The sequence below is a fragment of the Oncorhynchus nerka genome, linkage group LG13 (assembly GCF_034236695.1).
Source record: "Oncorhynchus nerka isolate Pitt River linkage group LG13, Oner_Uvic_2.0, whole genome shotgun sequence".
NCBI lineage: Eukaryota > Metazoa > Chordata > Actinopteri > Salmoniformes > Salmonidae > Oncorhynchus > Oncorhynchus nerka.
Genome location: NC_088408.1, coordinates 64,535,564 through 64,553,062, shown reverse-complemented (window position 1 = coordinate 64,553,062; position 17,499 = coordinate 64,535,564). Strand labels below are relative to the sequence as shown.

The following is a 17,499-nucleotide window of genomic DNA, read 5'->3' as shown; positions in this document are numbered from 1 at the left end:
ATAACGATGTGCAAATAGTTAAGGTAAAAAATGGAAAATAAATAAACATAAATATGGGTTATATTTACAATGGTGTTTTTTTATTATTAGCATTTTTTTAACCCCCCTTTTCCCCCAATTTCGTGATTACGATCTTGTCTCATCACCACAACTTCCCAACGGGTGAGTTGGGGAGTTGCAGTGTCCTCCGAATGTTGATGTTGCAGTGTCCTCCGAAACATGACTCGCCAAGCCACGCTTCTTAACACCCACTCGCTTAACCCGGAAGCCAGCTGCACCAATGTGTCGGAGGAAACACTGTTCAACTGACGACCGTGGTCAGCCTGCAGATGCCCGGCCCGCCACAAGGAGCCACTAGAGCGCGATGAGCCAAGTAAAGCCCCCCCTGGAAAAACCCTCCCCTAACCCGGACAACACTGGGCCAATTGTGCGCCGCCCTATGGGACTCCCGGTCACGGCCAGTTGTGACCGGGATCGAACCCAGGCTGTAGTGACGCCGCAACACTGCGATGCAGTGCCTTAGACTGCTGCGCCACTCGAGAGGCCTTTACAATGGTGTTTGTTCTTCACTGGTTTCTCCTTTCTGCACCAGTTCCATGGAGCTCCAGACTTCTACGAGGCCATGTTGAAGCACTTCAACATCGTCTTCACTGCCCTCTTCTCTCTGGAATGCATTCTGAAGATCATTGCCTTCGGTCCGCTGGTGGGTTTATCCTCCTTCCTGTTTAGCTGCATGCTATCAATATGGCAAAAGTGATCAATGATTTGATACTTATTGAATTCATGCACTGCATGCCTTGAGTCTGTGAGTGATATTCAATCCCTCTTGTTCCAGAATTACCTGAAGGATGCCTGGAACGTGTTTGACTTTGTGACAGTGCTGGGAAGTATAACTGACATTGTGGTCACAGAAATCAATGTAAGTTAAGAGTCCAGCGCAGCACAAACCGTGTTTCTTCCACTCTCCTCTATATACATTACACTACTTGCTAATGAGGCAGAATTGTATGATTGCAGAGACCTACAATGTGGGCCTGCCCTGTACACAGGCTAAATAGCTATCTCAGCAAAGATGTCTTGGCTCTAGTCCAGGACTGAAAGCAGAGACAAAGAGGGGGAGAGAGAAAGTTTGTGAACAGAGCTGCATGTTAACACTATTGATTCATCACTGATGTCTGATATGGGATCTGATAACGTGAGGCAATTCAGAGTCAGAGTCCAGCTGAGTCCAGTGTGTGTGTGTGTGTGTCATTATTGTCATCTGAGCACTATGTGAATCACTCAACATGTTTCTCTCACGTCCTGTAGTAGTTGTTTATTGCTGTTCTATACTCAAATTGATACAGTATCTGTCCAGTATCCAACAGTATCTGTCCAGATGTCTGTATCATTGTCCAATGCATTGACTGATTTAAGTGTGTGTTCCGAGCTTTTACTGGCTTTCTGTATGTCATTACTGTTTCTATTTTTCTTACTTTTCCTTGTTCCTCCCTGTTCCTGTCCCTCTCCCTGTCCCTCTCTCTGCATTGTCCTCTTGTTTAATGTATTCACTGATGTGCCCACATTCTGCTACGGTTAAACAACTGCTCTTATAGACAACGGTGAGTGACTACACTTCCTGTCTCATTGCTCTTTCTCATTCCCTTCTTTACACAAGCTACAGCACTGTGTGAACTGGTCTGTATGTATTTATTGTTTGGCCTCCTTTAGCAAGCTGAACCAGGACCAGCCAAATACAATCATGTCGTTTTGTCTGTATCATCGTCATATGTAGTCATATTTTGATTGTCTCCTGTGAAAAGGGTGTAATGTTGACTGTGTTCTTGTCTCTGGTCCTGCAGGACCGGCTGTTGAATCTGAGTTTTCTGAGGCTGTTCAGAGCAGCTCGTCTCATCAAGCTGCTGAGGCAGGGATACACCATCCGTATTCTGCTGTGGACCTTTGTCCAGTCCTTCAAGGTAACACACACACACACACACACACACACACACACACACACACACACACACACACACACACACACACACACACACGCAGTACACTGTATACTTGCATTTAGAGAACTTTGCTGAACAGTGTTCTTGTCCTTCCAGGCCCTGCCATATGTTTGCCTTCTGATAGCGATGCTGTTCTTCATCTATGCCATCATTGGTATGCAGGTGAGTGCTGCTTCCATTCTTTCCAAATATGAACATTTCCTTCCTGGACTCCCTTGAAAATGTTCCCTCAAAATAATTGGTTTATACACGCCTACGGACTAAAATGGTGTGAAATTTAGTTTTTTATTAAATAAGAAAATATTTATGCAGTGTAAGGCAGAAACTGGCATGATCTGTGGGTATAATCGATCCCTTACTATACCAGGTGTTTGGAAACATTGAGCTCAACGAGGACACAGCCATCACTCACCACAACAACTTCCGCACTTTTCTTCAGGCCCTCATGCTGCTGTTCAGGTAAATACACATTTTCCTTAGTCACTCTTTCCTCTGCTTTACAGAGCACCAAAATTATTACAATTGCCCACTCCCTTCCCCTACCTCTCCTGTAACTCTGTAAGCCAGGGGTTGTATGTAGCTAGCAACATCTTACGTCGCCCGAGTTGTACACTGTGACCATCTTCCACAATAACTTTGTTAGAGGTGTTCATTGTAATCTCAAAAGGCATTTCTGTCCATCTGTCCACCCTTGTTTTCCAGGAGTGCCACAGGGGAGGCGTGGCATGAGATCATGCTGTCGTGTTTGAGTCACAGAGCATGTGATGAGAGGTCAGGCAACCTGGGGAAGGAGTGTGGCAGTGACTTCGCCTACTTCTACTTTGTCTCCTTCATCTTCCTCTGCTCTTTCCTGGTTAGTACTGATGTCATCCAACATACACTAACTGTATTGATGTTCTGCTGATGTGCAGTAATAAGGGATGTTAACATTAGACAATGATCTGAATAAGATGGCGCTGAAGAGGATGGCTGACGTTTTACATGCTCCCTTTTTTTAACTTATTTTTAAAACTTATTTTGTACATAATGTTGCTGCTGCCGTCTCTTATGACCAAAAATAACTTCTGGACATCAGATCAGCGATTATTCACTTCGAATTGGAAGAAGCTTTTTCCTTTAACCTCTTACCTCTACCTGGGACGCTTGCGTCCCAACTAGAGCTCTGGAAATGCAAATGCGCTACGCTAAATGCTAATAGTATTAGTTAAAACTCAAAAGTTCATTAAAATACACATGCAGGGTATCAAATTAAAGCTACACTCGTTGTGAATCCAGGCAACAAGTCAGATTTTTAAAATGCTTTTCGGCGACAGCATGAGAAGCTATTATCTGATAGCATGCACCAATACACTACAACAGAAAAGCACAGCAGGGGACGTAAACAAAATAATTAGCATTTCGGCGTTACACAAACCGCACAATAAAATAGAAAACAGTCATTACCTTTCACCATCTTCTTTGTTGGCACTCCTAGATGTCCCATAAACACTATTGGGTCTTTATTTCGATTAAATCGGGCCATATAAAGCCAAGATATCATTATATGTAGACTGTGTGATAAACTAAAAAAACAGCGATTTCACAACGTAACGTCATTTTTTAAAATTCAAAAAGTAGACGATAAACTTTCACAAAACACTTCGAAATACGTTTGTAATGCTACTTTAGGTATTAGTAAACGTTAATAAGCGATAAAAATCATCCGTAGGCGATGTACATATCATTAGCTGTCGTCTTGGAAAACATTTCAGGAGAGAGCTCTTCCGGAATGATCTGGGCGGAGACCGGAGGTACGTCGTGCCCCTCTTTCGGTTCAACCAAGAATCAAAGAGGATTAAATTCACAAGATACTCGACTACATAGGGATGCTGTGGGAGTTGAATGCTCGGTCTTATCTAATTCGGCTCACTGTTAACAATTGCTGGAAGTGGCGCAAGGATATTTATTTCCATTTTCTGTGATCAGGTTTTCCTGCGCTTTCCGATGTAACGCACGTTATGTAATAGCCACAGTCGTGATTTCCTATACACACATTCTAACCATATGAACGTACTATATTCCTGGCATGAGTAGCAGGGCGCTGAAATGTTGCGCGATTTTTAACAAAATGTTCAAAAAAGTAGAGGGTAGGAGCAACTAGTTAACGAGTCCGACGAGAAGGATATACTGCTTTCCCGGGAACGGGCCCAAATCCCAAGAATTTGCGTGCAAGAAAAGACGGAGGAAAAGGGGGCGAAGGTAGGGCTGCCTTCTGAGAATCCGTAGGCGAGCGAGTAAACTCCCACTGCCATCCGTTCTACTGGCTAACGTGCAATCATTGTAAAATAAAATTGATGACGTACGATTAAGATTATGCTACCAACGGGACATTAAAAACTGTAATATCTTATGTTTCACCGAGTCGTGGCTGACGACACGGATAATATAGAGCTGGCGGGATTTTCCATGCACCGGTAGAACAGAAAAGCTACGTCTGGTAAGACGAGCGGTGGGGGGGTGTCAATAACAGGTGGTGCGCGATGTCTAATATTAACTTCTTGCGTCGAGCCATCCCGGATCCGGGATCGTGAATACAGCCTCAAGCTCATTACCATAACGCAACGTTAACTATTCATGAAAATCGCAAATGAAATGAAATAAATATACTAGCTCTCAAGCTTAGCCTTTTGTTAACAACACTGTCATCTCAGATTTTCAAAAATATGCTTCTCAACCATAGCAAAACAAGCATTTGTGTAACAGCATTTAGCGTTAGCATAGCATTTAGCGTTAGCATTCAGCAGGCAACATTTTCACAAAAACCAGAAAACCATTCAAATAAAATAATTTAACCTTTGAAGAACTTCTGATGTTTTCAATGAGGAGACTCTCAGTTAGATAGCAAATGTTCAGTTTTTCCTGAAAGATTATTTGTGCAGGAGAAATCAGTCCATTTTCTGTGTCATGTTTGGCTACCAAAAAATAAAAACGCCAAACTTTTTCCCAAATTAACTCCATAATATCGATTGAAAGATGGTAAACGTTGTTTAGAATCAATCCTCAACGTGTTTTTCACATATCTCTTCGATGATATATCGTTCGTGGAAGTGTGCGTTCTCCTCTGAATCTCAATGGAAAATGCCTCCAGTTGAAGATTACGCACCAATTTAGACAAAGGACACCGGGCGGACCCCTGGCAAATGTAGTCTCTTATGGCCAATCTTCCAATGATATGCCTACAAATACGTCACAATGCTGCAGACACCTTGGACAAATGGCAGAGAGCTTAGGCTCGTTCATGGCACATTCACAGCCATATAAGGAGACAATGGAAAACGGAGCCTCAAAAATTCTGCTCATTTCCTGTTTGAGGTTTCATCTTGGTTTCGCCTGTAGCATGAGTTCTGTGGCACTCACAGATAATATCTTTGCAGTTTTGGAAACGTCAGAGTGTTTTCTTTCCAAAGCTGCCAATTATATGCATAGTCGAGCATCTTTTCGTGACAAAATATTGCGCTTAAAACGGGAACGTTTTTTTAATCCAATAATGACATAGCGCCCCCATAGGTTGAAGAGGTTAAAGAAGTCTCGAGATATTGCTCGCCTGAGGTAGAGTACCTTATGATAAGCTGTAGACTTCACTATCTACTAAGAGAGTTCTCATCTATATTATTCGTAGCCGTCTATTTACCACCACAAACCGATGCTGGCACTAAGACCGCACTCAACCAACTCTATAAGGCCATAAGCAAACAAGAAAATGCTCATCCAGAAGCGATGCTCCTAGTGGCCGGGAACTTTAAAGCAGGCAAACTTAAATCAATTTTACCACATTTTTACCAGCATGTGCAACCACAGGAGAAAAAAAACTATAGACCACACTTTACTCCACACACAGAGATGCAATACAAAGCTCACCCCCACCCTAAATTTGTCAAATCTGACCATAATTCTATCCTTCTGATTCCTGCTTACGAGCAAAAACTAAAGCAGGAAGTACCAGTGACTCGCTCAATACAGAAGTGGTCAGATGACACGGATGCTACGCTACAAGACTGTTTTGCTAGCACAGACTGGAATATGTTCATCCAATGGCATTGAGGAATACACCACCTCAGTCATCGGCTTCATCAACAAGTGCATCGACGACGTCGTCCCAACAGTGACTGTACGTACATATTCCAACCAGAAGCCATGGATTACAGGCAACATCTGCATTGAGCTAAAGGTTAGAGCTGCCGCTTTCAAGAAGCAGGACACTAATCCGGACGCTTTTAAGAAATCCCACTATGCCCTCAGACGAACCATCAATCAATACAGGATTAAGATTGAATCCTACTACACCGGCTCTTACGCTCTTCGGAAGTGGCAGGGCTTGAAAAATATTATGGACTACAAAGGGAAACCCAGACGTGAGCTGCCTGTTGATGCGAGCCTACCAGACGAGATAAATGCCTTTTTATGCTCGCTTCGAGGCAAGCAACACTGAAGCATGCACGAGAGCACCAGCTGTTCTGGATGACTGTGATAATGCTCTCGGTAGCCAATGTGAGCAGGACCTTTAAACAGTTCAACATTCACAAAGCTGCAGGGCCAGACGGAAAACCAGGGCGTGTACTCAAAGCATGCACGGACCAACTGGCAAGTGTCTTCACTGACATTTTCAACCTCTCCCTGACCAAGTCTGTAATACCAACATGCTTCAAGCAGACCACCATAGTCCCTGTGCCCAAGGAAGCAAAGGCAACCTGCCTAAATGATTACCGCCCCATAGCACTCACATCAGTAAACATGAAGTGCTTTGAAAGGCTGGTCGTGGCTCACATCAACAGCATCCTCCTGGATACCCTAGACCAGGCCTGGGCAACTCCAGTCCTGGGGGCCTGATTGGTGTCACACTTTTTCCCCAGCTAACACACCTGACTCAATAATCAACTAATCATGATCTTCAGTTAAAAATGCAGTTAGTTTAAATCAGGTGTGTTTGCAAGGGATGGGTGAAAGTGTGACACCAATCAGGCCCCCGAGGACTGGAATTGCCCAGGCCTGCCCTAGACTCACTCCAATTTGCATACCGCCCCAACAGATCCACAGATGACAAAATCTCAATAGCACTCCACACTGCCCTTTCCCACCTGGACAAAAGGAACACCTATGTGAGAATGCTGTTCATTGACTACAGCTCAGCGTTCAACACCATAGTGCCCACGAAGCTCATCACTAAGCTAAGGACCCTGGGACTAAACACCTCCCTCTGCAGCTGGATCCTGGACTTCCTGACGGGCCACCCCCTAGGTGGTAAGGGTAGGCACAACACTTCTGCCACACTGATCCTCAACACAGGGGCCCCTTAGGGGTGTGTACTTTGTCCCCTCCTGTTCTCCCTGTTCACCCATGACTGCGTGGCCAAGCATGACTCCAACACCATCATTAAGTTTACTGACGACACAACAGTGGTAGGCCTGATCACCGACAATGATGAGACAGCATATAAGGAGGAGGTCAGAGAACTGGCAGTGTGGTGCCAGGACAACAACCTCTCCCTCAATGTGAGCAAGACTAAGGAGCTGATCGTGGCCGAACAGGCCCACATTAACATTGACGGGACTGTAGTTGAGCGGGTCAATAGTTTCACGTTCCTTGGTGTCCACATCACCACCTAACTATCATGGTCCAAACACACCAAGACAGTCGTGAAGAGGGTGAGACTGAAAAGGGGACTGAAAAGATTTGGCATGGGTCCCCAGATCCTCAAAGAGTTCTACAGTTGCACCATCGAGAGCATCTTGACCGGTTGCATCACCACCTGGTATGGCAACTGCTCGGCATCTGACCATAAGGCGCTACATAGGGTAGTGCGTACGGTCCAGTACATCACTGGGGCCAAGCTTCCTGACATCCAGGACCTATATAATAGACGGTGTCAGAGGACAGCCCATAAAATTGTCAGAGACTCCAGTCACACAAGTCATAGACTGTTTTCTCTGCTACCGCACGGCAAGCGCCACTAGAGCGCCAAGTCTAGGACTAAAAGGATCCTTAACAGCTTCTACCCCCAAGCCATAAAACTGCTGAACACTTAATCAAATGGCCACCGGACTATTTACATTGACCCCCTCCCCTCCATTTGTTTTGTACACTGCTGCTACTCACTGTTTATTATTTATGCATAGTCACTTCGTCTCTATCTACATGTACAAATTACCTCAACTAACCTGTACCCCCGCACACAGACCCCCTGTATATAGCCACGTTATTTTATTGTTTCTTTTTATAATTTTTTACTTTAGTTTATTTGGTAAATATTTTTTTTTAACTCTTCTTGAACTGCACTGTTGGTTAGGGGCTTGTAAGTAAGCATTTCACGGTAAGGTCTACACTTATATTCAGTGCATGTGACAAATAAAGTTGGATTTGATTTGAAACGTAGGACCAGGAGTTAGTGTTGTGCCAGCATACTGTGTCTATTCCCATAAATCCTTGTGAATCGTATCTTCCAGATGCTCAATCTGTTTGTGGCTGTCATCATGGATAACTTTGAGTACCTGACTCGAGACTCGTCTATACTGGGGCCTCATCATCTGGATGAGTTCATCCGTGTTTGGGCTGAGTACGACCCTGCTGCCTGGTATGTGTCCCTCTCCCTCCCTCCCTTCAGCCATCTGGCTGGCTGGTGCTCCTACTGTGCCTCTATGCCCAGTCAGAGAGATATCTAGTATTACAGCTGCTAGTATGGAGGGGACTGCCTAATCCCTGCCTGATACTTTGTGACTTGCTGACAATCCTCCATGTAGTGTCATGTAGAGGGTACGGTATGGTAACATACCTCCTAGTACCCTATCAGCCCTCTGATGGTCATTGTTCTCTTGAAGCTGTCCTGAAGTTGTTGTTTTTATATCTGCTTGTTCTTTTTGCAGCGGACGGATTCGCTATAACGATATGTACAACTTGTTACGAATTATCTCACCCCCTCTTGGCTTAGGGAAGAACTGCCCTAATAGGGTAGCGTACAAGGTTAGCAACCCCAGAACATTTCCTCCACTAGGGTGCTTTGTGTTCCTATGCCAAGAGACTTAAGTGAATGGCTGTGCACCAATGACTCGCCTACACACTAGCACCCGCCCTTCCAGACTGACTGGCTTTGGTTAATGATGCCAGACTGGAAACAAAGCTTTCAAAGCCATGTTAAACCCCAACTCTACCTGACATTGGAATCCCTATGTAATGCTTACTTTCTACATGATGTGTCGAGGTATGCAGAGAACACATTCTGGTTTGCACCTGTTCCGTCTCCTATCTATGTACAGTTAGATTAAACATTACGTTTGGATGTTTAGTCCTAAATTGATTCAGATCATGAACACGTCTGAATCGGATCAACGTCTTTACGTACTGTGTTTTTGGGATCCTAGACGTAAACGTTGTAAAGAGAAAGGAGGGCTTTAATTCATGAAGATTTTTTAAAAAGTCTGGCATTGAAACCTTTGTTTCCGTGCTTCTGGTGAACCCTCCCTGGATGTCTCTCAGCATGCAGAAGCCGTCTTCCACACTACGTACAATGCTGTCGTTCTCTCCCCATCAGCATCCTGTGTGTTCTTCTCCTCACTCTTCCAGACTCACTCTTCCATCCCATGTCTCCCCTCAGGAATCTGAGCAGCTCACTTCCTCCTGAGCTGAGTTCACCACCGCACTGATGCATCCCTGGTCCACCGTGGCCAAAGATGGCATCCATCTCCATGTCGCTACTGGAAATCTAAATAACACAGATTTCTGTTTTTGTTTTTTCCTATTGATTTTGGTTTCTTAAAAAAAAACATTTTGTTCCTTTCCTCCTCTAACTTTCCATCCTTCTTTATTTGGCTTTTTGTTTCCTACTCTGTGAAGTGGCCGTATCAAGTACCTTGATATGTATCAGATGCTCCTCCACATGTCCCCACCCTTAGGTTTGGGAAAGAAATGTCCGCCAAGAGTCGCCTACAAGGTAGCCACTCCCTCTGCTCGACCTGTCTTCCCATTGGCTTGACCTCCAGCCAATCTCTGTGCTCTGCAGTGTTCCCTTGTTTCTTTAGTTTGTTTTGCTAACGCTCTGATCTCTTTGGTGTAGCCCCTTCCCTCCCCTTATTTTTTTGGGCATAGCTACTTTATTTGGAGCAAGCTCAGCCTGTGAGGTGATGTCCACTAAGGCGGAGAGATAGACCATGAGACACATACGGGATCCCCACTATGTGAAAACGTGTTACTAAGTATTTAGTAACATTTACGGTAGTGGGTGTCAAATTCCTTAGGATAATAAATACACAATAGGTTTTCATATAATCCCGTCTCTGTAATTGAAAGGGCAACCACCACTTTCCAACCTCATGTTATTGTCTCCAGTACAATACCACTGTCTACATATGTGAAAATGCCACATTTCTACTTTCTGTAGAAAAATATATAAAGTTAAAAAGTTCTACCTGATGACATCATCATTTTAAAAATAGTGATTTTGGGGAGAAAGGGGCATGGGGAGGAAGAAAATACAAGAAACTGGCAAGAAACTTGCTACAAGTTGAGAAAATGTCCATTTCTGGGGAACTTTCTTCTTATCTTTTTAACCACAGATCACAGAAACGAGACATTTTCACCTATGTAGAACTGGTATGGCGCTGGAGATGGTGATTATGATTATGATGTTGAAAAGTGTCGGAATTGTCCTTCTATACATCCAACACAGCAGGCATGCGCAGATTAATTCATGGAAGAATTTTTCGATTTAATTCTACAATACACACATATTCGACCAATCCAGGACTGTCCCCAGATTTAAATCCTTTACCAATCAATCTGTTTTATAGGAAAGGGGTTTAGTATTGCTCTCCCTTACCTTATCTCAGTCTATCCCCTGAGTTTACCCACTAGGGTTTTTTCGGTTTTGTGGGCCAGTGTGTGTGGCTTCTGTTGCTTTCCTGTGTGAGAAATATGTGTGCTTTACTCTCTGTCTTTCTATCTTTCATTCTCTCTCATCCTGTCTTTCACCTCTACTTTTTCTCTATGGATTTGTGTGCACATGTATGTGTGTGTGTCTCACCCCTCCCCTCCTCTCCTTTCTCATTCTGACTTCTGTCGTACTTTTGCACCGCAACTGATAGTAGGGGAATGCTTTTTGTGTTCAGGGGAGCTCAACTCTACCACAATAGCTTAAACATCAAACATAGTGCTCTGTATGCATATAGTGGTGTAGATTTCATCTCTTTTGATAAGCAGTTCAGGTTATTTGGAATGGACTGTGTGTGACACATGCTTTTTCTGTCGATGCTAGGCATTGGTTCTCAAGATGTTTATGACTTGAGCAGCGTCATACCTTTTTACCTCAGTTTGATTGTTGGTATAGCAACCACAGAGTGGAGCTCCTGAGATCTTTGAGGCACTTCCATGGTTATGCGTACATGCCCTTTCTCACTTTTATTTCGATCAATGTCAGTCTTGCACCGGTGCACTTTGACTTGCAGCATAGTGCATACTGTAGCCAATAGCAGTGAATGTGAATGTTTAGTTTGTCTCCTCTTTGTACTCGTTGAGAAAGCTTTTTGTGTGCTGTAGGGGCCTCTGTGAATATTACCAGCAGCACACAGACTGGTTTCTCCTGATTGGCTGATGGTCTGGATGAAGTGTTAACAGTAGAAGTGTGTTTCTAACCTCCTCCTCCGTCCACACATTCTCTCCAGCGGCTAGTCAAGATGAACATGCCCATCGCTGATGACAACACAGTCCACTTTACCTCCACTCTCATGGCCCTGATCCGCACGGCCCTGGAGATCAAACTGTCCTCAGGTGAGACCGCCCTTCTCTCTCTACCTATCCTCTGCCCCCGCCCATGTCCCCCTTCCCTGTCCCCTCTCCCCCTACCCTGTCCCCTTTCCCTCCTACCCATGTCCCCTCTCCCCCCTACCCATGTCCCCTCTCCCCCCACCCTGTCCTCACTCCCCCACACTCTGTCCCCTCTCCACCCCTGTGTGATACATGATAGGCTAGGTGCATATGAGGCCGACTTGATGACTCAAGCAAAAGCAACAAACACTAGTTGTAAATGTTAGATTTAGCGATCCATCACATTGTCCTCCTAGACAGACAGAGAGACAGACAGACAGACAGACAGACAGATGTTGTGATGTCCCCAGGATGCGTAGCAGGGACATATGCTGCTTGTTTGTTGCTTACAGAAGGTTTGCATTAGTAGATATGGGTCCCATTTGGTCTCATTAGGCTGCTCTGTGGTGGGTTTTGTGTTTAGGGCCTGTGCTGCTGTAGTTGAATGACGTCACAGTGCAGTATGCTTTTCTCTAGCTTCACTGCTCACTGCCGCTTTCAATTAGTTATTCTCTCTGGTTCACCTCCACAATGACTCTGCAAGCTCATGTTTACTTTTGTCTTTATCTTTTGTTGCTATACTTAAATTAGATAATTGTGTATTTGATGCAAGAATATTCTATTTTCTCTTGCGATCTTCTTCTTAGGGATGGTTGCCCAGCGTCTTTCTGATGCTGAACTGAAGAAAGAGCTCTCTACAGTTTGGCCAAGCCTTTCACAGAAGACTATGGATCTGTTGGTTACACCACACAAACGTAAGCACCTCTGCACGGCAGTCCTCTCGGATCCTTGCTTCATGTCACTGATATATTTCATCTTTACAAGAAGGATACCTGGACTGTCTGTGATTCTGTTTATGCCACATCTTAAAGTGGCAAGCCCCAGACTCCTCACTCTGAAACAACATAAACAATTTGTAGTAATTTAGCAGACACTCTTATCCAAAGCGACTTACAATTAGTGCATTCATCTTAAGATAGCTAGATGAGCCAACAACACATCACAATCGAATCAAGTACATTTTCCTGTGAGAGTTATTTAACCTCTTGCGACGAGCAATCCCGTATACGGGATCCTATTTATAGCCTCAAGCTCATTACCATAACGCAACGTTAACTATTCATGAAAATCGCAAAGGAAATTAAATAAATATATTAGCTCTCAAGCTTAGCCTTTTGTTAACAACACTGTCATCTCATATTTTCTAAATATGCTTTTGAACCATAGCTAAACAAGCATTTGTGTAAGAGTATTGATAGCTAGCATAGCATTAAGCCTAGCATTCAGCATGCAACATTTTCACAAAAACAAGAAAAGCATTCAAATAAAATCATTTACCTTTGAAGAACTTCAGATGTTTTCAATGAGGAGACTCTCAGTTAGATAACAAATGTTCAGTTTTTCCAAAAATATTATTTGTGTAGGACAAATCACTCCGTTTTGTACATTACGTTTGGCTACAAAAAAAACCTGTATCCAGGAGTGTAATTATAGCCGCAAGCTCATTAGCATAACGCAACGTTAACCTCTTGATTCTAGCCATCCCGGATCCGGGATCGTGAATACAGCCTCAAGCTCATTACCATAACGCAACGTTAACTATTCTTGAAAATCGCAAATGAAATGAAATAAATATGCTAGCTCTCAAGCTTAGCCTTTTGTTAACAACACTGTCATCTCAGATTTTCAAAATATGCTTTTCAACCATAGCAAAACAAGCATTTGTGTAAGATTATTGATAGCTAGCGTAGCATTTAGCGTAGCATTTAGCGGGCAACATTTTCACAAAAACAAGAAAAGCATTCAAATAAAATTATTTACCTTTGAAGAACTTCGGATGTTTTCAATGAGGAGACTAGATAGCAAATGTTCCGTTTTTCCTGAAAGATTCTTTGTGTAGGAGAAATCGCTCCATTTTCTTCGTCACGTTTGGCTACCAAAAAAAAACGAAAATTCAGTCATCAAAATGCCGAACTTTTTTTCCAAATTAACTCCATAATATCGACTGGAACATGGTAAACGTTGTTTAGAATCAACCCTCAAGGTGTTTTTCACATATCTCTTCGATGATATATCGTTCGTGGAAGTCTCCTCTCTCCTCTGAATCACATGGACGAATGCTTGCAGCTGGAGATTACGCACCAATTTCGACAAAGGACACCGGGCGGACACCTGGTAAATGTAGTCTCTTATGGCCAATCTTCCAATGATATGCCTACAAACACGTCACAATGCTGCAGACACCTTGGGGAAACGGAAGAACGTGTAGGCTCGTTCAGGGCGCATTCACAGCCATATAAGGAGACAATGGAAAACAGCGCCTCAAAAATTTTGCTCATTTCCTGTTTGAAGTTTCATCTTGGTTTTGCCTGTAGCATCAGTTCTGTGGCACTCACAGATAATATCTTTGCAGTTTTGGAAACGTCAAAGTGTTTTCTTTCCAAAGCTGTCAATTATATGCATAGTCGAGCATCTTTTCGTGACAAAATATCTTGTTTAAAACGGGAACGTTTTTTCATCCAAAAATGAAATACTGCCCCTAGTGTTCCAAGAGGTTAACTATTCATGAAAATCGCAAATGAAATGAAATAAATATATTAGCTCTCAAGCTTAGCCTTTTGTTAACAACACTGTCATCTCAGATTTTCAAAATATGCTTTTGAACCATAGCTAAACAAGCATTTGTGTAAGAGTATTGATAGCTAGCATAGCATTAAGCCTAGCATTCAGCATGCAACATTTTCACAAAAACAAGAAAAGCATTCAAATAAAATCATTTACCTTTGAAGAACTTCAGATGTTTTCAATGAGGAGACTCTCAGTTAGATAGCAAATGTTCAGTTTTTCCAAAAAGATTATTTGTGTAGGACAAATCGCTCCGTTTTGTTCATCACGTTTGGGTAAGAAAAAAACCCGAAAATTAAGTCATTACAACGCAAACTTTTTTCCAAATTAACGCCATAATATCGACAGAAACATTGCAAACTTTGTTTAGAATCAATCCTCAAGGTGTTTTTTTACATATCTATCGATGATAAATCATTCGTGGCAGTTGACTTTCTCCTCTGAAGAAAATGGAAACGCGCATGGAGCTGGAGATTACGCAATAATTTCGACGGAGGACACCGGGCGGACACCTGGTAAATGTAGTCTCTTATGGTCAATCTTCCAGTGATATGCCTACAAATACGTCACAATGCTGCAGACACCTTGGGGAAACGACAGAAAGTGCAGGCTCATTCCTGGCGCATTCACAGCCATATAAGGAGACATTGGAACACAGAGCATTCAAAATCTGGACCATTTCCTGTATGAAATTTCATCTTGGTTTCGCCTGTAGCATTAGTTCTGGGGCACTCACAGATAATATCTTTGCAGTTTTGGAAACGTCAGAGTTTTTTCTTTCCAAAGCTGTCAATTACATGCATAGTCGAGCATCTTTTCGTGACAACATATCTTGTTTAAAACGGGAACGTTTTTTATCCAAAAATTAAAAGAGCGCCCCCTATCTCGAAGAAGTTAAGATACTCTTCAAAGAGGTAGGGTTTCAGATGTTTTTCCGCCATTGGGGTGCCAGGACAGAGAAGAGGTTTGACTGGGCTGAGTAGGGGTGGGAGGGCCAAGAGACCAGAAGTGGTGGAACGTGCTCCGGTTGGGATGTAGGGTTTGAGCATAGCCTGAAGGTAAGGAGGTGCAGTTCCCTTGCTGCTCCGTAGGCAAGTCCCTGGATTAGGACCAGCGCCGCTTCCTGTGTGAGGACAGGTTGTACGCTACCAATGTTGCAGAACATGAATCTGCAGGATGATAGGTCCTCCAGAAGTTTAGTTTTCCTCCATTTCTGCTCAGCTGCTCGTAGCCCTGTTCTGTTAGCACGCAGTGAGTGACTCAGCCATGAAGCGGGAGAGAAAGGTAGGGCCGGCTGGGAGGAAAGGGGACAGTGAGTCAAAGTATGCAGAAAGGGAGGGAGAGTAGGGTCGAAGATGCAGAGTCAGGTGACAGGAGGGAGAATGATTTAGCATAAGGAAGAGAGAAGATGCGGCAGCGCATGACCATCTGGGTAGGGGCTGAGTCTATGGGGTTGGAGGAGAGATGGAGAGAAAAGGAAACAAAGTAGTGATTAGAGACATGAAGGGGGGTTGCAGTGAGATTAGTAGGCGAACAGCCTCTAGTGGAGATGAGGTCATGCATATTGCCGGCCTTGTGAGTGGGACGTGACTGAGAAAGGGCGAGGTCAAAAGAGAAAAGGAGTGGAAAGAAATTTATTGAAGCTGAAGGTTAAAGTCGCCCAGTATGATGAGTGGTGAGCTATCCTCAGGACATGTACTTATCAAGGTGTCAAGCTCATTGAGGAACTCTCCAAGGGCACCTGTTGGGTGATAGATGATATAAATGTTAAGCTTGAGTGGAGCAGTGACAGCATGGAATTCAAATGAGGAGATCAACAGGTGAGAAGAGAAAATCTCCACTTAGGAGAAATGAGTAGTGTGCCACCACTGCGACGACCAGATGTTCTCGGACTATGAGAGAACATATAGTCAGATGAAGTAGCTGGAGTAGCAGTGGTGTCTGGGGAAATCCATGTCTCTGTCAGGGCCAAAAAGTATAGGGACTGAAGGGGAACATACACTACGGGTCAAAAGTTTTAGAACATCTACTCATTCAATTGTTTTTCTTTATTTGGACTATTTTCTACACTGTAGAATGATAGTGAAGACATCAAAACTATGAAATAACACATATGGAATCATGTAGTAACAAAAAAAGTGTTAACCTCCCTGGGATCGTTCGGGACGCTAGCGTCCCACCTCGCCAACAGCCTGTGAAATTGCAGGGCGCCAAATTCAAAACAACAGAAATCTCATAATTAAAATTCCTCAACCATACAAGTATTTTACACCATTTTAAAGAAACACTTCTCGTTAATCCAACCACAGTGTCCGATTTCAAAAAGGCTTTTCGGCGAAAGCAGAACATATCATTATGTTAGGTCAGCAACTAGTCACAGAAAGCATTCAGCCATTTTCCAACCAAAGAGAGGTGTCACAAAAAGCAGAAATATAGATAAAATGAATCACTAACCTTCGACGATCTTCATCAGATTACACTCACAGGACTCAATGTTATACAATACATGTATGTTTTCTTCGATCAAGTTCATAATTATATCCAAAAACCTCAGTTTACATTGGTGCCATGTTCTGAAATGCCTCCAAAACATCCGGAGAAATTGCAGAGCCACATCAAATAAGAGAAATACTCATAATAAACTTTGATGAAAGATACATGTTTTTCATAGAATTAAAGATAAACTTGTTCTTAATGCAACTGCTGTGTCAGATTTCAAAGAAGCTTTACGGCAAAAGCACAATATTCAATAATCTGAGAACAGCGTTCAGCCACAAAAGCAAGCCATACAGTTACCCGCCAAGTTGTGGAGTCAACAAAAGTCATAAATAGCATTTAAATCTTCACTTACCTTTGCTGATCTTTGTCGGAATGCACTCCCAGGACTCCCACTTCCACAAGAAATGTTAGTTTTGTTCGATTACATCCATATTTATGTCCAAATACCTTTTGTTTGTGCGTTTAGTTCACTATTCCAAAGGCACAATGCGCGAGTGCAAAATCCAGACGAAAAGTCAAAAAAGTTCCATTACAGTTTGTATAAACATGT

At 43.2% G+C, this 17,499-nt stretch overlaps 1 protein-coding gene across 1 annotated transcript in view; it reads left to right on the top strand.

The window, feature by feature from the left end:
• Positions 1–17,499, top strand: part of LOC115140665 (voltage-dependent N-type calcium channel subunit alpha-1B-like) — a 149,550-nt gene that overhangs the window by 120,712 nt on the left and 11,339 nt on the right. Inside the window, 10 exon segments of the mRNA XM_065026553.1 lie at positions 593–703; positions 836–949; positions 1,842–1,958; positions 2,094–2,159; positions 2,365–2,456; positions 2,700–2,850; positions 8,477–8,604; positions 8,894–8,990; positions 11,684–11,789; positions 12,473–12,580. Coding sequence (XP_064882625.1) covers positions 593–703; positions 836–949; positions 1,842–1,958; positions 2,094–2,159; positions 2,365–2,456; positions 2,700–2,850; positions 8,477–8,604; positions 8,894–8,990; positions 11,684–11,789; positions 12,473–12,580 — 1,090 coding nt within the window.